At 35.9% G+C, this 23,186-nt stretch overlaps 1 protein-coding gene across 2 annotated transcripts in view; it reads right to left on the reverse strand.

The window, feature by feature from the left end:
• Window positions 1-23,186, reverse strand: part of SHTN1 (shootin 1) — a 92,361-nt gene that overhangs the window by 43,806 nt on the left and 25,369 nt on the right. For both annotated transcript variants that reach the window (XM_036898990.2, XM_057506379.1), the window contains exons 4-9: window positions 18,288-18,382; window positions 12,854-13,022; window positions 10,980-11,077; window positions 8,531-8,612; window positions 5,139-5,233; window positions 2,074-2,220 (exon numbers count right to left, since the gene is read on the reverse strand). In XM_036898990.2, coding sequence (XP_036754885.2) covers window positions 2,074-2,220; window positions 5,139-5,233; window positions 8,531-8,612; window positions 10,980-11,077; window positions 12,854-13,022; window positions 18,288-18,382 — 686 coding nt within the window. The remainder of the gene's footprint in view (window positions 1-2,073; window positions 2,221-5,138; window positions 5,234-8,530; window positions 8,613-10,979; window positions 11,078-12,853; window positions 13,023-18,287; window positions 18,383-23,186) is intronic.

Raw genomic sequence — 23,186 nt, forward strand, 5'->3', positions numbered from 1 at the left:
ACTTCACAGCCAAGAGATTCCAATCTACCTAAAACCCCACACAAATTCTAGGATGTAGATATACTTAAAATTATTATCAGCTATTTGATTCAATATAAATTTACTGGATACTTATGTCCCAGATAATTTAGTTTTTGAACATGAGTCAAAAAAGTAAAATTATACCTAAAATTTTCATTTAAGACAGATTAATACTTTCATTACCATTTCCAAGAGAAAAAAAAAATCAGGTAATATTAAAAATATTCCTTGAGGGTACAATTTGGTAGCAAGTATTGAAAAGCTTAAAAAAAAAAAAGAAAGCCCCTTTCTTTGATTCAGTAATACTGCTTTTAGAATTTGTGTTAAAGAAACAGTAAGAAAAGTATCCAAATATATTCCCTAAAGTGAATATATTTTCCTTGTTCTCTGTAAAAAGGAAAAATTGGAAATGACCTAAATGTCCACCATTGTTGATTTTATAAATTATGGTGTGTTAAGTGAAATACTATGTAACCATTTAAAATCACCTAAGTCATTATATACTGGCATTATATATGTTATCAATTGGAAAAAATCAGGTTATAGAACAGTGTGCCTGGTATGATTCCACTTAAACTATATTCATAAAACTATACACTTACATAAAGTTTGGATATGCACCAAAATATGGGATTTGGGGGGAATCCTAGTTTTCTTCTTTAACATATCCTACATTTTTAAAATGTGTTTTGTAGAAGGAGCATATGTTATTTTATAATTGTAAAAACAATACAGCTTGTTTAAAAGATAAGCTGAATCTACAAGGGAACTTTCAGACAGGCACGAAATATTTTAAACCACATATATGAAAGATCATACAGAAGAACTGTACAATATTGCATAGTATCTTGCTAACGATTTTAGAAGTACTGACGGCTATAGTTTCATTCATAATTTTCATCTAATTTTCAGTACCTCTTCCCCAGACAGGAACACAGACAACAATTTAGTCCCATACTTCAATTCAGATCAGTGCAGTAGATTCTAGGTATGTTTTATTTACTAATGAGTTAACTGCAAGCAGTAGAACTTCTTAGAACTGAAAAATTCTAGCATAAGCTAAATTAAAATAAATATTCTTTTTCTTTATTTGAAATGGTGATTCCTGCATAAAGGAACAAAAAAAAAAAAAAAAGGAAATTCTTCCCCTCCAGTCCTACTCCCCAGGGACAACCACTGTTAACCACCTATTCATGTAGTGGTTCTCTACGCATGTGCCAACATTTCTTATTAAGGAAAAAAGAGTTAATTCTATCTCACAACCAACTTTGCAAAAACTTCAGAAACTTCCAAGGATTAAATGTCAATGTTGTTGCTTAAAGAGACTTTTAGCAGATGATAACAACAGCGGCTCAACCTCTTTCCTTCACAAACTAGGTGCATTGTAAGTAGTATAAATATTGATGCAATTTTTCTTAAGTGGTTTCTTTACCTTCAAAGCCTTTGTTCCACTTCTTCACCTCTCCTCCCCGCCTCCTCCTTCATACCTACCACGATGACTATCCTTTCTGCCCAGCACACAGAGGTAGGCTGTGTCAGCTGGAATAGCGCCACTCCAACAAATTGAAATAACCACTTAGGAAGTCTTTAAACATATACCTTTGTGCAAGTTTACGAAATCAGAAATTTTCCCTAAGCAAACAATTACTACCAACACGGACTTTTCCTCCCTCTTTGCATAAAACCTATGCCCTCCAACAAGCAATCTGAGACTAATGCACTCTCCTAGGGCAATGCGGTCTCCAAAAAACATAGTCAACTCACAGGTCCCAAACTGTGCCTTCTGTGCATTATCTTTTGGAGTTGTCTCTCTCTCACTTCTTCTGACCTTTTGGACAGTTTAAAGATCATTAGAAAGTCTACAAGAGCGCTGTATAAGTTTTACTTGGACAATAAATTAAGTTCACTTGGTAGCTAGTTTTTCGAAAAAGTGGAAAGACTATAAAGACTCAGTTACTTAGTAAGGCCAAATATGGAACTCTAAGAGACTAAACCAACCCCTCTTGCTTTAAATATCTGTGTGTATTAAGACTCCAGAAGAAAATCTGTTACCTTTTGTTGATGCTGAATTTTCTCCTCTTCAAGGAGCTGGATGAGTTTTGCATTTTCATCTAAAGCTTTCAAAAGCTGCTGGTCAGGAGCAGAGCTCTGTAGCAGAAGATGGCTTTGTCTTTTTAGCTTGTTTTGTTCAATGAACATCTGCAAAAGTTAATTATAAAAATGTATAATAGCCATCAATCTCACCTACCTCAACAGAAACTTGAGCAAAAAAAAGTATGTGGAGTCATTATTAAATAGTTAAAGGCAATTTCTGAACTGTAGAGTATAACAGTTTTAGAAGTAATGACTGCTAGGATTCATTCACAGCTCATACAATCTTCAGTATCTCTACTTTTGCTCCAACAAGGTGTATGTACAATAATTTAGTCCTCTACCTCAGTTATTGATATTTTATTATGGCTTTAAAATACATTAATACTAATAGTAGTAGCTGACATTTATCATGAAATTATGCCAGGTACTCTACTAAATATTTTGTACACATGAATTTAATCCTTACTTCAATCCTATGAGTTAAATGCTTCTGCTATGAATAGCTAAAATTTACTCAACACTATGTGAAAGATATGGTGGTAATCATTTTATATATATTTTATCATGTGATCCTTCGAACACTGTCAAGTAGCTACTATTATTACTCCATTCTTACTAATAGGGTAACTAAGGCTCAGAGAAGTTAAGTAACTTTCCCAAGGACATATGTAAGTGGCAAAACCAGGATTTAAACACAGATCTGTCTGATTTAATAGCCTAAGCTCTTAATCGCCTTGCTAATCTCCTTCCTCTGCTATTTACTACTTACTATTGTTTTAAACCAATTAGTTTTTCCCTCAATGATTTAAGTCATTAATCTTAACAGAAACATAAAGAGAAGGGAAAAGGTATACTAATATTTACAGAGCACTTCAGTAAGCAATTTACATATATTATTCACTTGATCTTCACATCTTTATATGCTTGAAAACAGCATTATGTTCTATTCACCTTTATTTCTTCTCCTTAATATTTTATACAAGCTAGCCAACGGGTGATTCAAGTATGAGATGTTTTACAAACTCTGAAATTAGCTCCTTTTTATGGCAAAGTTTCATATTTTCAGATTCCTAACAGCACTTTAAAGTGAAATTTGCATTCTTCTTCCATCTGACTCCTCTTTTCTGTGTGACAATGAGAACACACAGGGTAAATGAATGTGTGATGATAAAGCTTAATTTACTTTATACAAAGTAAATTAACTTTAAAAATTGATTTCTAAGGCTCCAGACTGTGAGCTTTAAAAGGACAAGGATCACATTTGCTTTCTTCACCATATTCCCACTATCAGCGTGGTGTCTGGTGCAATAAGATGTTTGCTGAGTGCACTAAAGAACAAAGTGCTAGACAGTGACATTTCTCTTGTTTAACCAGGTCATGTGCCTGTTAGCAGTAGTTACGAGTTGAAAACCTGAGAGTTTGTAAACCATGCAAAAGGGAAGATATACCACTTCTCATCTGTCTTCATTTTTAAACAATCATTTTCCTTTCCCTATTGTGCAGTCCAATGCTCTTGTTTTTCCTCCTCAAACTTCTGTCCCCTCACTCTGGGTTAGCATGTGAGCATCAGTGTTTCCACCAATCACTACCACATGAATGGCAGAGTGAATCATTCATTTTCATATGTCTGGTGGAATCTTGCTTCCTCCATCTATCTTCTCTGCTACATGTGCATGGCCTTCAAGTCTTTTCTTTGAGCAGCTTTGTATTCTTAACATTCTACAAACTGAAAATGTCTCTCAAAAAAGACCCTGGCATTCGGGTCAAAATCAGCCAACCTTTGCAGTTTTGCAATGGAGGCGTCTTCACATTCCCTCTGCTCTCCCTCCCCCTCAACTATTTATTTAGTTCCATTATCTATATTGCTGCAGCTTTTTCCAAAGGGCGCTGACACACTTCAATTCTTCTTTTTTTCTTCCAGGTAATAAGAGAATGATATTTACTCGCTTTTCATTAAACTCTCTGAATAACATGAATCATAGTATTTCAAACCAGATATTCTTAAACTAAACCTTTTATATAGTTCATTGCTAGCTCAGCTACATTCAAGCACAGAAAGACTCCTGCACAAAACCTTAATCTAGTTTTCAAATGTCATTCCCATAACCCCATTGCCTTGTCTTCCTTCTACACCTTGGATACGTCCACCTAAGAATGTTTTGAATCTCCTTGCAGTATTCACAGAGATTCAACTTACAGTATATACAGAGATTCAAAATATTTATTCATGATGAACTCTCACAAGATCAGCTCCACATCATGAGATGTTACAGTTCAGCCAAATTATCATTTCCCTGGAAACCAGCCCCAGAGCCATGGAATACCTGGTGACTACATGTCAACAAAGATAAGTTGGAACACGAGAAGTCCAACACTGATCTCTAACATGAGAGGAAAATCATTTCCCTGCTGAAAGGCTGAGATAATAGATGTGCGACCTGGCAATGTTCCACAGCAAGTGGAAGAACTGACTCACATAATGAGAACACTGTATAGTACCTGGAGAGAAATACTAGTACCATGACACTGTTATTTGAGATGGTATATGAGAAGCACCTTGATTCTTAAAGCTATCTGAAACACAAAATCCTGTACTCAAGCTGGGCTTTCCATCACAAGTTATGGATATCCTTAAGCATAATATCTTTCCCCTATATAGCCTTTTACAGTTTGCAAATACTTCTGAAAAATTATGCCATTTGATTTTAAAATCCACTTGGTGAGGTTGGTATCATCACCCATTTTACAGATCATAAAAGCAGAGTCCCAAGAGGCTAAGGAACTGCTCTGATATCATACAACTAGTAACTGGTTTGACTGACATGACCAGAACTTGAACCAGATCAAGTAACACCAAGTTCGGTCGACCTGATACTATCCCACACCTGATACATCTGACAGCTGACCCTTAAGTCAAAGTGATTTGTTGTTGCTTAACCTCAGAAAATATTATCCTGTGTCATCCACAGAGTTCTTTAAAAAAAATAATAAAAATAAAAACTAGGTCCCTGAAAGACACTCACCTCTTGTGCAAATGACTCTGCTTTCTTTCGAAGGTCCTTCTCCAAGTTCAAATTCACCTGCATTTCCTCATACTCTTCTACTGCCAGCTTGGACACTTAAGGAGACAAAGAAAAGAAAACAGACCATATGCCATAGATTATCAGGAACATGAATGAAAAAGTGGGTCGAAAAGATTCTTTATACAGGCACACAAGGAGCCCCATTCATTGCTGGTTTGCATATAAACTGACAAAACCTTTTTGGCAGGCAACCTGACAATGTGAATCAAAAAATCTACAATTATTCATACCCTTTGACTCAACAATTCCACTTTAAGGAATATATTTATTCTCGTAAGAGAACAAACCATGCACATATACAGAGATTTAGCTGCAAGAATGCTCTGGGCATCATTGTTGAAAATAATGAAATAATCTAGATTGTCTAACACTGAAGGATAGGTAAAGTATGACATGTACAAGAAATACTATTCTGTCATCAAAATTATATTGTAGAAGCATATTTATTGAATAAAAAGACATTTTGATATATTTTTAAGTGAGTCCATTTTTGTTTTTTAAAAGCCACAAATAAAACACATCCAGGAGGCATGGAACAGAAAACATGAAAAGCCAGGAAACATATGGGAAGATACTCATCTTCAAGAGTAATCAGGGAAACAGAAAGTAAATCACACACCTTTTCATGCTCACCAAAACAACTGGCAAAAATTTTAAAGTATAGCTGCATCAAGTTGGGAGAGGATATGGAACAATGGAAATGAATATATTGCTAACAGGAATGTAAATTTACAGATCTACTTAAGAAGTAATTTGGCATTAGGTAGTGAAATTGAAGAATTTTACATCTGACATGTATCTTAGTGAAACTTTTTATGTATATGCACCAGAAGATGTAAGAATTTCCCTAATGGCATGACTCAGAACAGCAAAAAAAGAAATGGAAAAAACTCAAACATCCACCAACAGGATACTAGGTAAGTGAATTCAGGTATAGAGATGATCAATGAAATATTATACAGCAGTGAAAATAAATGTACCACAGCAATGACCTCCAACATGAATGAACCTTACAAACACAAAAAGCTGCAAAAGGATATATGCAAAATAATACTATATACATAAAATGTTCAAAAACATGCAAAATCAAACAATATGCTTTTCAGGCATATATAATGTATTTAGCAAAACTGTAAATTAAAAAAATGATAAAAATGCAAGGGAGAGGGTACAAGTAGAGATCGATGCTCAGGGGCTTGTAAGGTGCTGATGGATAAAGATTTCTTTTGCTAGTATTTTCTTTGTGTTCCATATGTTAGAAACATATTAACAAACAATTTGGTGTATATATAGGGTTTTTTTTTTAGATAAGAAGAATATACACTAAAATGTTAATAGTGGTTATGCTTATCTCTGGACTATAAAGGTAGAGGGTTTTTTTTCCCCCTTTTCCTGTATGAATGTATACTTTCCACCAAAAAAAGTATATTACCAGAGTAAAAAGAAAAATATATATATCTAAGTTATTTTTAAGTGTTCTCCAGGCTTACAAAGAAACAGCCTTGGATTCTTTCAAGCCCAGGGTCACTGTAGGATAGAAATCTTCAAAGAGAAGATCCTATCAACTAAAAGCAACATGAATGCTTTGCTACTTTTTGACAGTTTGTGGTCTATGCTGTTATATAATGATACAGGCAGGACAGAGTGGGTGATGACGCCATTACAAATTAGACACGACATAAGCAGGTATCACAGTAGTCTCTCCATCGGCTTCTGGTGGGGTACTTTCATTCTTGAGCTGAGTCATATCAATAAAATCTTTAAAAAGGCTTTCTTAATGGCTGCTTTCACACAGTGTTTCACCAGGACACTTCAGCCCTAACTGACTAAGGATAGGTTTGCTGTGTAATGACATAGAATTTCAAACTTCATACTCTAAATCTACTGCCTGCTCAGAGGAAAGACCAATAGTCTTACTCACGTAGAGCAATATAAATGGTGGTTTGTGATGTGAATTTTAAGCCCCTGAGAGCTAAATGATTTTCAAGCCTATTCAAAAAGAAATTTCATGTAGAAAACAAGACCATGACTATCTGAAGCCTGGGAAAGCTAACTGGCTCTCTTTCTATGTCCAGAACACTATATATATATATAAAAAAAAAAAGTGAATTTTCACATATCCCAGCCCTTTTACTTGTATTCTGCAAGAAATTAGATTGGTCCCCATTATATATTTATCTACATAATCTCTGTCTCTTCCTAGATAATGGGCTCTCTGAAGGCAAGATCCACGTGATTAACCTCCGCGGAACACTGCTTCCAGCACAGCGCATCAAGCCTGAAAAACTCTTCTACACCTTAAATGTAGAAAGACTTGAGGAAATATTTTCAAACTAGTGCATCTTCCACACTTTACTACAAGGTCCTTTATTTATTCAGAAATCTCAATTCATCAGTGATGCAAAGATGGAGACCTATTTCCAATAACAGGGAAGGCCCTGCCTTTGAGAGACTTCCTTTTAGTGTTGTAGCTTCTGAACTAGGAAAAAAGACCAGATGAGGGGGGAAAGGAGAACAGAAAGCGCAGTAAACCCCTCAGAATATGTTTGCAGAACTGCACTCTGCCATCACTTCCTTGTGCTAAAAGAGGGAACATAAGAAGACACAGCCCCATGAGACTTGATGATATATTTTACAATATGGATGTTAAGATCAGATCGTACGGTTTTCTCTAAAAGTAGCCTTTGGAGAAATTTCTTTCTCACCATGAGACCAGCTCTGCTTCTCCTGATCAATAGGTTCATTTTTACGTGATTCATAGAAATGATCATGAGTCTCTTATTGCACTGGCTCCTAGATACCTGGGAGCCAGATTTCAGGCACACTGGCAGGAAATGTGCAAGACCTGACAGCAAGTACACACTGTGTATATTAATATATACTCTCACTTTCCCTGTGTCCCATTTTCTGTATTGTCTTACTTTAAACTATTGTATCATGTTACATGCATTTATGTAGATATCCTAACATCTTCTGGATTGAATTTACTAAATAACCTACCAAATATACAAATACTGAGGGAACAGCCAATATGGCCATGGTCCCAGGATACATCTAGGACAGAATTTCAGTAGACAGCATTTAGCTTCAGAATGAGTGTGTCATTGAGTTGAGTTCCTCAAGTGAAAGCACTTTTAAATGTTCTAAGACTCTACGGTGGGTGACAAAAAAAAAACAGTAATGAGAGAGACTCACTGCAAAAAGTTAGGAAAACACAATACAGGAGGAGACTCTTGGCTACAGGACTCCTAGGCACAGGTTAAAACAACACAACATTTATGTAGACAAAATAAATGACCTGTGGATTGAGAAAAAAGACGGGAAACACATACCTCTATTGCATTTTTCTAAGACTTTCCTTTGTTCAAGAACTTCTGAATATAAAGCATCCTTTTCTTGTTTAACTTTATTTACCTAAAAATGTGAGATTTCAAGGGAAGAAAACACCCAAAACTGTAAAACATGACAGATGACGGTGTGTGATACTCAAACTGCTGTTCAACATTCAACATGAAGTTACGATTTAAAGTATTAACTGGCTTCACTATGTCAGTCTTTTACTAAGCCCTTCTTAAAGCCTCAAAGGTAGTTATTACGTTAGGATGTATATTTGGCAGAGAACTTACTGACATATTCCAAGTGGCACCAGCACTGCGCCCTAAATGTGGCAGTGTTCTAGCCATTCAATGTAAATGATTGATATTTTTAATGGAAAAATACAGGTACAGAGCACATAGCAAATACATGAGTCACTTAGTTATCCGATACTTAATTCTGGTATTCATTTTTAACTGAGATGATATTTGGCTTAAGTAAAACATACATGATTTTTTAAGTTTTTTTTAACTTAAGTATAGTTGATATACAATCTTATATTGGTTTCAATATACAACACAGTGGTTCAACAGTTATCCATATTATTAAATCTTCTGCAAATTGTGCAGACCAACATAGAAAGATGTTACAGAATCATTGGCTATATTCTCCACACTGTACTAACATCCCAGTAACCAACTTATATTACGACTGAGAATTTTTGTGCCCTCTAATCTCCACCCACCCACCCACCCCAACCCCTCCCCAACGATACCCCGATGATAACCACCAGTCACTTCTCAGTGTCTATGAGTCTACTGCTATTTTGTTCACTTTGTTTTGGATTCCACAAATATGTGAAATCATATGATATTTGTCTTTCTCTACCTGGCTTATTTCACTTAGCATAATACCCTCTAGGTCCATCCATGTTTTTGTAAATGGCAAGATTTCTTTCTTTTTTAACTAAAGTGTCCATCAGTAGATGAGTGGATAAAGAGCTGTTAAATATACACAATGGAATATTATTCAGCCATATGTGATTTTTTAAATAAAAATAATTTGAACTTTGATGACTTTTGACTTAAATAAAATGCATATAAAAGCCATACCAAAAAACTTATATTTGTGAAATAACTTTTGGCATCAATAGGAGACTATCATAAGAGTTTTAAAAAGAACATAAAGTTACATGTATCAAGGTGGATAGATCTGAAATGCATTCTGTTGAACAAAAAAGCAGCTATGTTTATATAGTTTAAAAAGACAAAATACACTAAGAATTCTAGTAAAAAATGTAAGTATATGTATTGGAATGACAAAATCCAAGTTAAGAATAATGGTTGTTTAGATAAATAGTTCAGGGAATGAAGAGAATACTGTTAGGAAGAGACACACAGGTTTTTCAATACTATGTTAATATTTCACTTATTAAGCTAGGTAGTAGGCATATGGATCTTACTTTGTTTTTTAGACTTTTCAGATGTCTCAAATAATCATAAAACTAACTTCTGAAATGACTTCTAATAACACCTCTAAGTGGGAGGGAGAGAATCACCAATAAATAATCACTAATTGAGGAATAGGGCATACCAAAATGTGTATGTCTGTCTACGGTTATATGCAAGAAACAAAGATAATGGCCTTAAAAGGGACTCTGAATCCATCTGTACCTGCAGATAGTCTGTGAACTGATTTCTTTTAACATGTTATATTTTTATTTTTGGTTTAAATTAGTAACTGTTATGGTCTGTCCATCAGGAATACCACTTCTAAAATATCATCATCCCTCTTCCCCTCACAATGTTTTGCCACAGTAAGAAAAAGTAGCCAGGGCTGGGGGGTTGGTGGTCACTGTTTCCAACCTTTGTGACATTATGGCCCCTAAGAAAAAGATAATACATGTATGGGAACTGACATAACTGCATGAGGCTACTCATTGAAGAGGTCAATATGACATGCTTGTAAGCCATGTGAAGAATATCAAGGTGCTGTAGCACATGGGTTGGGAAGCCGGGCTACAGAATCTGAGAACCACCTATAAAGTTAAATCAAGGTTGCAAAGGTAGATCCATGAAGCCTCATGCAAACAAATTCCCAACTGAGCCAGACATCCACAGGAGAAGCAAAATACTTCTTCACCAGCAGCAATAAAGCGTATGACTTAAATAAACTGCAGATGTCATTCTTACAAATTTACCTCACATAGTGAAATATGGGGGACACTAGAGGTCATTTCAATGCTATTTTAGTGTTTTGTTTATTGAGCTAGGCAGTGGCTATATGAATGTTCATGATCTTATTTTCTATACCTTTTTGTATTTCTGAAATAGGGGGGAGAAGATTAAAATTGGCACACGGTTCTCATGTCAGAAATTAGCATACAATAGCAAGTTTTTAGCTTAGCCAGTCCCCAGACACCTTGAAAGCACTAAAGGTCTTGCCCTTCAGGCACAGGATACCTACTTCTTCAAGTGCTTTTACAAGTTTGCTCTTGAGATTTTCAAGTTCAATTGCTAACATCTTCTTTTCCTCCTGAACGGATACAATCTGATCTTGAAGTTCTGCATTTTTAAAGAAAAAAATAAGAGGGAAAAAAACAACACAGATAAATTTATTTTTAAAAGAAGAAATGAATCTTGTCAAAAGAATTGAAAACGCCAGTCCATATGAAGCCTATGGTCAAGGTTGCTTAACAATTAAAAGGAAAATAAAGCAGCAAAGGACAATGGCAATCTCATTTCTGTGTCCCTCCTCACAGTCATGGTCATTAATAACTTTGTATTGGGCAATCTTAGTATGTTAAATGTACGAGATCATGTTTTCTTTGCATGCTATCAAACCCATATTTTAGAAAACTATCTGGCATTTCAGAAGTAAAATTTTTTAAGCTTTCATCAAAACAAATTAAGACATTGCACTAATGTCTTTTTTATTTTATAATGGCCATGGGCTCTTTCACAATACAATATAAATAAACATTTGGACAGTTAATAGTTTGGAGATTTTGATTTGAAGAAAAAAAAAAACCTACCTTGCTGCCAATTTATAGCCCTTAAATATTGTTTGAACCAACTCAAAATATAACCTATTTGAAAAAGGATTAATTCTAGTAATTTTCTCTCCAGAGTTGTAGGTGTTTTGTTTCTTAATTTATTTCATGATTCTTATTATTGAGATTTAATGAAAATTCTGTTACTGGAATGAAAATACTAGCAACTTAAACTGCAAAACCTTCTGGTATTAGACTAAAGTTATTCCTACCAGTCAAATGTTAAAAAAAATATACACAGATTATCAGAGAGTACTTCCATTTATACTCAGGCCTATGGTTTATGCCACTTAGTTTTAACTGCTTTTAATTTCTTACCCTTCTCCAAAGACAAGAAACCTGCTGTGTGGCTATTTATAAAGTTAAACTTTGTACATGAACCCGGCTTGAAGGAGTTCTCAGGGACTTATTTCAAAATCACTTTCTCCAATGGCTGACTAATCCAAAGGAAGAACAAGAAACTATCATTTGAGACCTCACAGGAGAATTACAAGTAAAAGAAAATCCTTTAAACTTCCTCTCCCTCCCCACCAACATAACTACTATTTTGTCTTAAGTTAAGGGGATGGAGAGTCAGATGAGGATGACTTTCTTTATACTTCCAGTTGAAATTTTATTTACCAAACAAATAAACAAGTACTGCTTTTGACATGTGCACTAGGTTAAAATGCCCTGCTAGTTATGGAGCCAAAAACTGATTTTCCTACTTCTTTAATATAAACAATGTCTGTATATAGTGGTGAATTAAATTAATGTGTATTTAAAAGATTTATCATGTGACGCCTACCAGCACTTTCTGCGGGCCATCAGCACTGTTGTTTAATACTGCAAATTGCTTAGAGTTCATTGCCTAAATCAAATGAGAAGTTCCTTGAGAGCAGCGACTCAACAATTTCAGGAGGAATCTTCCCCAAAGATTCCAACAGAGAACCATACAACAGGAGGTGTTGGCTAAATATATTTTTATTCATTCTTTCTTTCATTTAACAAAAATATCTTAACATATAGTTCATATATTCTTAAGAAGTTTACAAACTACTGGTTGTTCCTGTCAAGAAAACGCTTTCAAAAGCCTAATCCCAAACAAGAAAGTAGCTCAGGAAGCATGAATGTTATGCCCTATCATGATTCTCAACCAGGCTACCCCCCAAGACATTTAAATCATAGTTTTTTCGAGGTAGGACCCAGGCATCAATATTTTTTAAAGTTCTTATGTGATTCCAACGTGCAACCTGGGTTGAGAAACATTAGAAAAAAATAAGATCAGTAATGAAGCCAAGAGTTCCACCTTTGATTTGCTTTTGACACTGGACTGAAGCACATGTCTTGCTAACACCCTCCGGGTCTGCCGCCGAGTCTTCATCGTCAATGTTGATCTCTTCAGTTATGACATCTGGTCCGAGCTTGGCCATGTATAACATGCTGATTCTTTTCAATGTTTTATTTTCCTTGTTTAGCTGAGGCAAAATATAAAAACAGTTATTTTAACAGCAGTCAAATGAGTATCTTAAACAATAGACAAATTAAGTGGATTTTTGTCTTACATATTTATCAACACTCACAGCATGAAATAAAAACTAGTGGATTCATTAAATAAGGTTTTATTCACACTTTTTAACATTAAACGTATTACTTTAAGTAAGACCTGATGCTTGGATTACAGCCAGCAGCATGTGAAATGCTAGTTATAACTGATAAAATATAAGAGGATTTAACATAAAATACCAGTATAGATTTTATTACGTTAAGTAAAATCTGATGCCTGGATTGTAGCCAGTAGCATGTGAAAATGCTACTTATAAGTGATAAGAAATAAAAGATGAATTAAGATAAAATACCAGTATAGATTAAATCAAATTTGAATTTATTCACAGTCATTAACAGTCTTAATGAAGGCACTTAATTTCTAGCAAATGTTTTCTCTGATGCTGTGCTGGGACACCTTTTAAATATTTCTTTGCCCAGCATCCCCTCTCTTCTGCACACTGCCTCTCCATTGCCCCACAAGATTTCTTTGGGCAGAGTTTTTCCATGTTCCCCCAAAGCGTACATTATCCCTTGGCCACAGCTAATTAGTCCAGGGATTAGACACATGACCCAACCTTGGTCAATAGGATCCCTTCTCTAGAAACCTGGAGGCTGGAACAGAGAGATGATTCTGTGCATCTAGATGGACAGAAGCTGCTGGTAGCCAGATTCCACTACTGAATTGAGGAGCAGAGGAAGGTAATCTGCAGCAAAGCCAAAGATGGATCTGATGTGTAAAGAGAGGCAGAGAAAAGGAATGGAGATAGGTTTTCCCACAGTGCTCCAGTCCAGCCCTGAAATGCTCCCAGCTCTTGAGCTCCATATGATTCTCCAATATCCCTAACAACTGCCTTTTCTTTTTTCTTTTCTTGCTTAAGCTACTTCAAGACGTGTTTCTATCTGTACATGGAGTTCTAATAATACACAATAGGAGAAAGTTCAAGATATGTTTCTGTTATCTCAATTTAAAAAGTTTTAATTCACAGAAGATAAAAGGAATCCCAATTCATTAATGTATTTGTTATTCTCTAATGTAAAAATCACTTGGTTTTTAGTTTTAGTACTCAGTTATCATTATCTTCTTTACTCATGAGTTTATGTGCATATGACAAAGCACACACAAAGATTAACGTTGGTCCAATGTCCACAAAATTAAAATATGGTTTTGCCTTTGGTTTCTCTCCTCAAGACTAAGAAATAAGTCTTCTCTTATTGGAGTACATGAAAGTATTTAGAAGATTGATTTCTGTAGTATCAAATGTTAAGATACAGAAATGCAAATGCACTTCCTTTTCTAAGGGCCACTAACCATCAAGAAAAGCTCAGAATTTAATAATTGAAATAAATAAAAGTGGAAACAGAATTCATTGGAAAGCTAACTGCCCTTCTCTACTGTAAACCTTACACCAGAATACAATGTTTAGTCCAGTACTTGCCTGGCTCTGGGCCTTCATTTGTGATCACAATTAGTACCCCTCAGGGTTTTTCCTCAGGGAAAACCCAGTCTGTTTCAATCTGAGAGATCTGATTCTTACCCCAGTAATACAGAATCTAAATATATCCCAAGTAACCGGGTCTGGCGCACAGAGGTTTCTGACCTCTGGGGAAGCAGGAAGAGTCTCTTACAAATGGCTATGAACCCTTCCATGAATTCTTCCTGGGAAGCCTGGTGAGCTCCATTAGAGATTCAGACACAGCCCTTCATTCCGCGTCCCCAGCCCATAGCTCCAGCTTCCAGCTCTCCACATTACATTAGAGGGTCAGGAGTAGATACGAGGCCCATGATTTCCCAGCCACTCTTAAGATGGGAAATTCAAGTGAACACTGCTGTGCGCTCTCTGAACCACGAATGCTAAAGCATGGCCCTGGAGGCTCAAGGATCCTTGTCAATGCTCAAATGATGCCATCTTTTCTGAATGTTAGCAGAAAATAACAATTTAAGAAAAAGTTAAAAAACTAGACTTAATTTGTTATTCTGCCTCCTCATATTTAAACAAATGGCTCCCAACTCTGCACATTAGAATCTCTAGAGAGCTTTTTAAAAAATTCCAATGTGCAGGCCCTTACCAGACCAAAATCTCTGGCAGTGGGGCCCAGCAGAGTACTTTTCCAGAGATTTTCGGGTGATTGTAATGTACATCCATGCTAACAATTACTGGTATACATTTCTGTAAAACCATACAGCAGAGTGAGGAACACAGCTCTACACTCAAATTGACTCTGCCTCTAGAGTAACATCATCTTTCAGGGTCACAGTTTTCTCATGAGCAAACTAGGATAAAAATGGTCTCCATTACAGCATAGGAAGATTAAATGAGATATTACATATAAAGTTTTTAATATAGTGACTGACATACAGTAAAAATTTAGTAAGTGTTATCTAGCTACTAATAGTAACAAAGGATTAGTTTGTGTGTCTGGTTTTCCTTTGGAAATCATTTATCTGCTGGTTTTCTTCAGCCAAGGTATTTATCTATGCATTTTTTTCTTCCTCTTGGTACTCATGCAGAAATGAAAGTACTAATTTTTGCCATATGGTGCTTAATATGTTACTTTCCAGGCCACCTTCACAATCATGTGTAATAACCTGATAGCTTACAGCTCTGCCCTCAAAGGAGTTTAATGTCTATCAAGCCAGCCACCAAAATCCACCAGCTACTATCTTGCTGTAATATCACTACTGTATATAACTAGGATACTAACTCAAAAAAAGCCAGACAGAAAATTTCAAAAGTCTTCTTGGAAACATCATTTTCACATTTTGAAAGGAAAAATATACAATTTATATACAAAAATATCTTATGACCATACTAACTGGATATTTTTGAAAACTCTTGGTTCACAAATTTTGGCTAAGCAATTTCATTGCAGTTACTATTCATCAAGATGTATAGGTTAACAGCATGCTACTTGTTTTTTGGGAGTTTTCTAAGGCAAAAATAAGCTTTTATAACACTAGAGTAACAGAATCTTCTACTATAGTCAAATTTAAAGAGTTTTACATTGGGCAAAATTTGATGAATAAAGACACAAAGTAAGCAAGTTAAACAAATTTGGAGCATACAATTTAAATAAAATTCAACTACATTTATCAATTTAATAAACACATTTCAGCAATGCAAAGTCCACACTTGCTTTTAAGAAAATTGTGCAAATTGCATCATAAAAATTAAACATTCCACTTGTCACTAATTTGAGGGCAAGATTTAGAAAAATAAGAATTAATTTGCAGAAACTTTGCTGCTTAGAAAATGGAGCCTACTTTCAAAAATGACAATTGACACCTAAATCAGGATACACTATTATTATCTACTGATCACACATATATAATGAACCTCCCAAACCTTGCATTCAAGGCTGTGGTATCTTCCACATCCAATGTGCACTTCTACAGTGTCTGACTGAAAAGGCTTTTGGTTTGTTTTTTACTACAAGCTCCATGAGTTCATAATGTATCCTAAGAAACAAACCATATGTCCATTTCTAAAAAGAGTTCTGAAGGAACAAACTGTACAAATTAAGGATCCTCTTGCCAAGACTAAATCACGATCGTGACCATAGAAATGAGTAACACAGTGATTTGTGATCAGGGATGTAAACAGTCGTCTGGCAGCTGTTTCAGTGTACACACACTTGGACCACACTTCCAGAGCCCGTGGGTCAGGGGTATTCGCAAGACATCACCCCTGCTCTACCCTGACACTTAGGACAAGACAAGTGTAGCTCAGAGGCATGAATTCTCTTGCTCCATCACCTGTTTAATAAAAAAAAAAGTGGGAGGGAGGATAAAATAAATTTTTAAAGGGGGCCATAAACAAACCAATGATTAAAGCGTGTCTTGAACAGTGTGTCTTATTCTCACTCCAGTCCTAACTCTAGCCCATCCTGACATTTAAGATGAAACAATAGCAGCCCAGGGAACAGAACAAACTTGCCCGAAGTCATGTATGCCCAAAATGACAGAACCAGGAATAAAACCTGTATGTACTGCCTCCCAAACCATGCCTCTCCATTACCTCTGCCAGTCCTGAGAGGTAGGCGGTGTTCTCACTGTGGGTGTTCTCACTACTGCAACAGGAATACTTGCTAATTAGAGAAAACAGAGACTGCCCTTAGCCACTACAAGATTCAGAGTATAGTATACTCCAAATACAGCTTTCTCCTACTTGTTCCAAAAGAATAAATAAAGGAAATAAGAAGAGAATTCACACATTACTATGAACCAGAGAACTCCAATGATGTGCAGCAGAGAAATGCTGTGACAGCAGCCATGTTATCACTGTTGTTAAAGCAATTGCCTGTCCTGCTATGTGTTCTTCAAATAACAGAAGAGAAGTTCCAGACACATATTTATGTTCTTATAGTTAGATTCTGACTGCAAATCTTATAAATTCTCATGTAGTGTCATTACACAAACAATTAAGCAACATCATCTCTAGCAAGCACACTGCTAATGCAAACAAATTAAACAGATAGATGCAGAGACTGAGTGATTGATTGATCTGTAGAATTTCAGTCACATCCAAAGAAATAGAGGCAGTTGATATGGGAGAGAAGAAAGAAACACAGCCAGCATTACTAATGAAATTTAGTTGACAATTGCTGTAATTCATTTTCTGATGAAGTGGTTCAGATACATTTTACCCAACCCAAAATATGTAAGACAGAGATAAAAACAGTCTTTAATAATAATGTACTTCTGATGAGATAGAGTATAGAAAATTACACAGTTGGTAAATTCATCAGCTAGAAGCAATCAGTAGAGCACTGAGGTCACCTCCAGCACGCCCTCACTTTGCTTTTGCAAATAATCACCTGAAATGCAGGGCTTGAGGCTGACTTCTTCATTTGATTCAAACACTCATTGCTCTTTTATGTCACACCAAGTTAGTTTAAAACTTGGGTAGCATTTTAACCAAATGCACAGCCATTTGGAAAGTCCAGATCAACAGACCATTTCTCACAGGCAAAAAGCACACATATAAATGTTCCTTTTATCATCAAAATTAGCTTTGCATTCAGAGAGACATTTACATAATCATATTCCATGATTCTGAGATCTTACACTTTCCTCATCATCAGAGTACACAACTGATTAGAGAACTAGAAAAGCAAAAAAAAAAAAAAAAAGATAAAAGATAAAAGCTACTGTTGAGAAAAGCAAGGCAAAATTTTAAAAAGGCAGAAATCCTCACCTTTGTTGCCAAAGCTTCAGCACTTTCTCGGCAAGTCTTCTCTATTTCAAGATGGTTCTGCATAAAATTAACTTCCTCTATAACCATGTGAGAAACTAGGAATGAGGGAAAAGAAGTCTCAGCATTCAAAAATTAGTCAGCTATTCCAGAAGCCCACACATCTTGTCCCATGATTAAGAATATTTCAATTCTTTAGCTAGCCAGAACTTTAGCTACATTGGAAAGAAAGTTTTGAAGACGCTGCCCTGATTAAATCTTAGCTAATATTTGAATGTAGGAGGAAGAAAGAAGGAAGAGCCTTTATTGCTATTACACACATTTTAAGAAAGCCATTTGGGGCTTTTTAAATGTCCATTTTCTGTGTGGCTGTATACACAGGCATAGAAAAGTCCACTAATTTAAACAAAAGAACATCTCAGAAATAAAATGTAGCGAACATGATTTCCTTTTCCTAGCAGGATATAACACATGGATCTAATAAGAAATACAAAAATAAATAAATCTTAAGTTGGTCTCATAACTGGAATAGCAATGTGGCAGCTTAGCTAAGGTCAGTATTGCAATAGCAGTCTTCATTACTGACAGAATAGTTACTATTATTTAATAAACTTCAAGGTAGAAAACTATTCTAATGAAATTTATGTACTATATGATGATGAAAGTAGATGCTTCTTGCATCGCAGACTGTCAGGATGAAGAAAAATAAAAGTTCATTTGATATTTTATTTTTGATTCCAATGCTTCCAAAATAGTAATTTTCAGATTTTTGGGGTAGCTGGTTTACATAAACTGTGATTTAAAGGTACAAAGTAATTTAGAACTTGAATTATACTTTGAAGATTCATAAGAAACATGCCAATCCCTTTCACCCATATTCCTGGTTCTAAGAAAATGCTTAGAATCTCAAATGTGACTGTAGACACATGTACTTACTAACATTGGTTTGGCTTAAAAACAGAAAAATTAAGGACACCCAAACGTGAAACCCAACAAAGTTAGGCAAAAAGCACTGGGCTCACATAACACAAAGAGAGATTACTTTTGCTTCATTTAAGCTTAATTAACCTGCAATTATGATTAAACTTTGGGGGGGAAAAATTTCTCTTCAAATTAAATACAAAAATGTATTACTTCCTAAGTCTGTCCCAAGTTCTTATTATGTTAATATTCAAATTCATAAAGCAGCACTAAATGGCCAGAAACATCTCTAACCTTGACATTTTTTCAGGGGTAATAATAATCTGCAGCAAATGCAGGCCAACCAAAAACCACTTAACTAATTAGTAGTTGCAGTCACCGAGAAAAACATGAATCAACACTGTTATTACAAGTGGCACATTTGAGTGGCATCTAATTATGACTTGATGAGCACGATACTTGCATTATCAACATTACTACTGCATCCCATCAGGGCCTAAAAGCTGCTGATGGCATTGACTTTGAGAAACTCCCACTCAATGGTACTGCAGCACCCAACAATTGGCTTGGCAGGGCCCCCCTCACTAAATGACACGTTAAGCGTAATTACTGGTAGACATTGTAAATAAACAGGATTGGAAGTGAAAATTGTACCAAGTGCATAAGACACAATCTGACACATTGGAAGTGGCAGCCTTAATTGAGAGTTTCTTTGACTGCTCAAGATCATTTCAACTGCATTTCTCAGAGGACAGTGATTATAACTGTGGAGACAGACGGCATAATGGTATCAGCACTGCTGACAGAGCAGTGAATTAAATTGTATCTGCTGTTGTGTGAAAGCCTTGATGAGAGGTACAGATGCCTTAGTGGTCTTATCATTATAACACAATGGTCATGTTGTCATCAACCTTTCTGGCTCCAATTGAAAAGAAATGATTGTGTGTTGAGGCTCCCCCCACCCTCCACACCAACCCCCCTTCTCCTCTTCTATCTCTTGTTCTGAATAGAACCAATTTTCAGAGAGCTATGAAATCACGCAATAGGTCCTAAAATGCAGCTGCTTGGCATACAAACGGGTCCCCATTAAACTGGAATCACACACAATATGTGTTTATGCCAGAAGAACAAATAGAAGCTGAACACAGGCCAAGTTTATTCACACACACAAAGCCCATGTAGCTCTTCATCAATATAATTGCCTTTTATATTGTAGTTTAAATAATAGGCTCTATTATTTCCTTAAAATCCTAATATTCCTGGCATTTTATCACTATGTTTACAAGGTGGGTTCTTCAAAAATGTGAAGGAAAAAGAAAAGAAACCTATACAATTTTTTACAACATCAAATATTACTTTGAATTTTTAGCCTTAACTACTTGACATCTTCTGCCACAATTCTGGTATTTCCACTATCATAACAAAAACATAAACACTCTGCATTTTTCATGGGAATTTTACTTTTTATTCAACAACATTCTCTTGTATGGAAGAGTCAGGAAAATCATTCCACAGTAGTAAGTTTTAGGCCTAGGGAAAAAAAAAAAAAACGAACACATTCTCTATAAACATTTTGTAAAAAGCTGTTGTCCTGTAATTTAACTTGATAAACTTAGCTAGGTAGCACCAGCCCACATTTTCTCCAATTCTGATATGGTATACTCCATCAGGTAGAGATTTTATTTCTTCTTCTAAGTAGAAATTCAAAATCATGCTTCAAGTTTTAGTTGAAATAATTATCTCAATGATAAATTGGCAGCATAGAAACCTACTAAACAACTTTGTAGACCCAAAAGGGAACATATTTCAAAGGGCATTTATATCTTTAAAAAGCATGCCTCCATTTCCAAAACCAAAAGTTAGGCGCATGACACAAAACAGAATTTTTTTTTAATACATGAATATATATTTGCACTTTTCAAAGGAAAAATGTTTTAAAATTCATTTTGTGATTTGCCTTATGATCTTGAGTTTGGGCTTGTCTCAAAATTCCCAAATCTGAGACCACTAAACTCAAAGCACCTATAATTTGGATGACATAAAGGTTTAAAAAATTTTTTAAAGATGAACTTTAAATACAGTGACCCAATTACTGCAGTTACATTAAAAAAAAAAAGAAACCTAGTATTTTAGAAATACATACTAAAATATTTTATAGATAAAATATGATGACTAGAATTATTTTCAAAACAATCTGAAGTCAGTGAGATTAGGTGAATGGATATACAGATGAATGGAGATTGCCAGTGAGTTGATAACTAGTAAAGCTGTGTGACGTTCATGGGGATTCATTATGCTATTCTCTCACTTTTGTATAAACTTGAAATTTGCCACAATAAAAGGGTTGTATTAGTGACTCTGAGAACCCAGAAGTATAACCTACAAGTGTAACCTATTGCTTCTATCAGTTTAGCAGAACTAGTTTGTCTCTCATCTCTGTAACCCCAAAATACACTTAGATACTTGCCATCAGAATACAACACATTGTTGAGTAACTGGTTTGGAGGGACGGGGCAGTAGTAGGGGTGTAGGTTCTCCTGCACCTAGCAAAATGCTATGCACAAAGTAGGTACTCATGTTTGTGTGTGCTTCAATGACTGGAAAAAATGTATCAGGCCTAAGTTCATCTGGGAGCACCCTTTTTCGAGAATGTTCTGTGTAGTACAGAATTGCTTAGAAAACACCACCATCCATCTAATGGGCCAACTGTGTGTCCAGCCTGTGCTAATAACCCCTTTAAATGTATTCTCTCAGAAATCATATGATATAGCTATTATCACAGCAGTTTTATCTTTGAGAACACTGAAACCCAGAGAAGTAAAGTAACATCCCAAATAACATTGTTCTCACTGGCAAAGCCCAACCAAACCTATTTCCAGGTGACTCAATTTTCTATGTTCCTTTCTAACGCATCATATTTAAAAGTGGTATTGCTTCCTGAGAAAAACTCCTCTCCACCCAGCAGTACGTAGAGGCAGGATGTCTCGAAAGTGTATGTGCTAAACATACCTTAAGTCCTTCTGCAACGTCAGACTACATAGAAAGGTTTTCATGCAGTATGAAAATAGCCATGAAAGCTGGCAGGTATGCAGGTGTGCCCTAAAAACAGACCATTCAGGCTCATGTTGTGGCCTGGAAGACATGAAAAGGCCTCTATGTGCTTCTACTTTCACAGGCATGTCTTTCTAGGGAACATGATTTGCTGTGTAGTGGTGCTTCCTGCACAGAGAAACAGCAGAAAGGCTCAGGAATTGCTGGTAGAGGGCCACGAATGGCATGGGCGTGTGGCAAAACCAGCTGGGGAAAAGCATGCTAAGCCAGGAGAACTCCATGGCCTAATGACGCTTCTCCCAAGCCTCCATCAGCTGCTCTTCTTAAACTTCGAGAACTAGGCCGAGCAGGTAAACATTACAGGGAGGATTACCATTTAGCACCAAAAAATACTTTCCCCCAGAGCCATCCAAAGGTGGAGACTGGTGTCCAGAAACTAACCCACAAAAGTAAAGGATATGAACTCAATAACTGAAGGGCAGTCAAGCACCGGATGGCGCAGACTGTGGTAGCAGCGACTAATCTTTATTGAACATTTACTACAATGCCAGACACAGGGTTCAGCCCCTTTCACATGGGTGATCTCATTTAATCCTCACATAGCCTGAGGCAGGGTGATTTAGCCCCATTTTACCAATGCAGAAATTACTCAGGGCTGCATGGTTTTACCCAAATGGTGCTTTTCACTGGTGATAACTGCCTTTTCCTCTTTCAAACCTGAAGTCCTGCCCTCTGTTCAAAAGTTGTGGACCATTTATCTCAAAGACAAGTTTTTAAAGTTTTCTTGGTCCCCATTTTCTATTCTTCTGAAACTAAGTGAAGTTAGCGCTCTGTTCTCCCGCCATCTAAACTTTAATTAAGCAGACTTACTAAAGATAGAAAGTAAATGAATACAACAATAAAGATTGCTGTGCTAACTTTTCAAGTGAC

This window comes from Manis pentadactyla, chromosome 8 (assembly GCF_030020395.1).
Source record: "Manis pentadactyla isolate mManPen7 chromosome 8, mManPen7.hap1, whole genome shotgun sequence".
NCBI lineage: Eukaryota > Metazoa > Chordata > Mammalia > Pholidota > Manidae > Manis > Manis pentadactyla.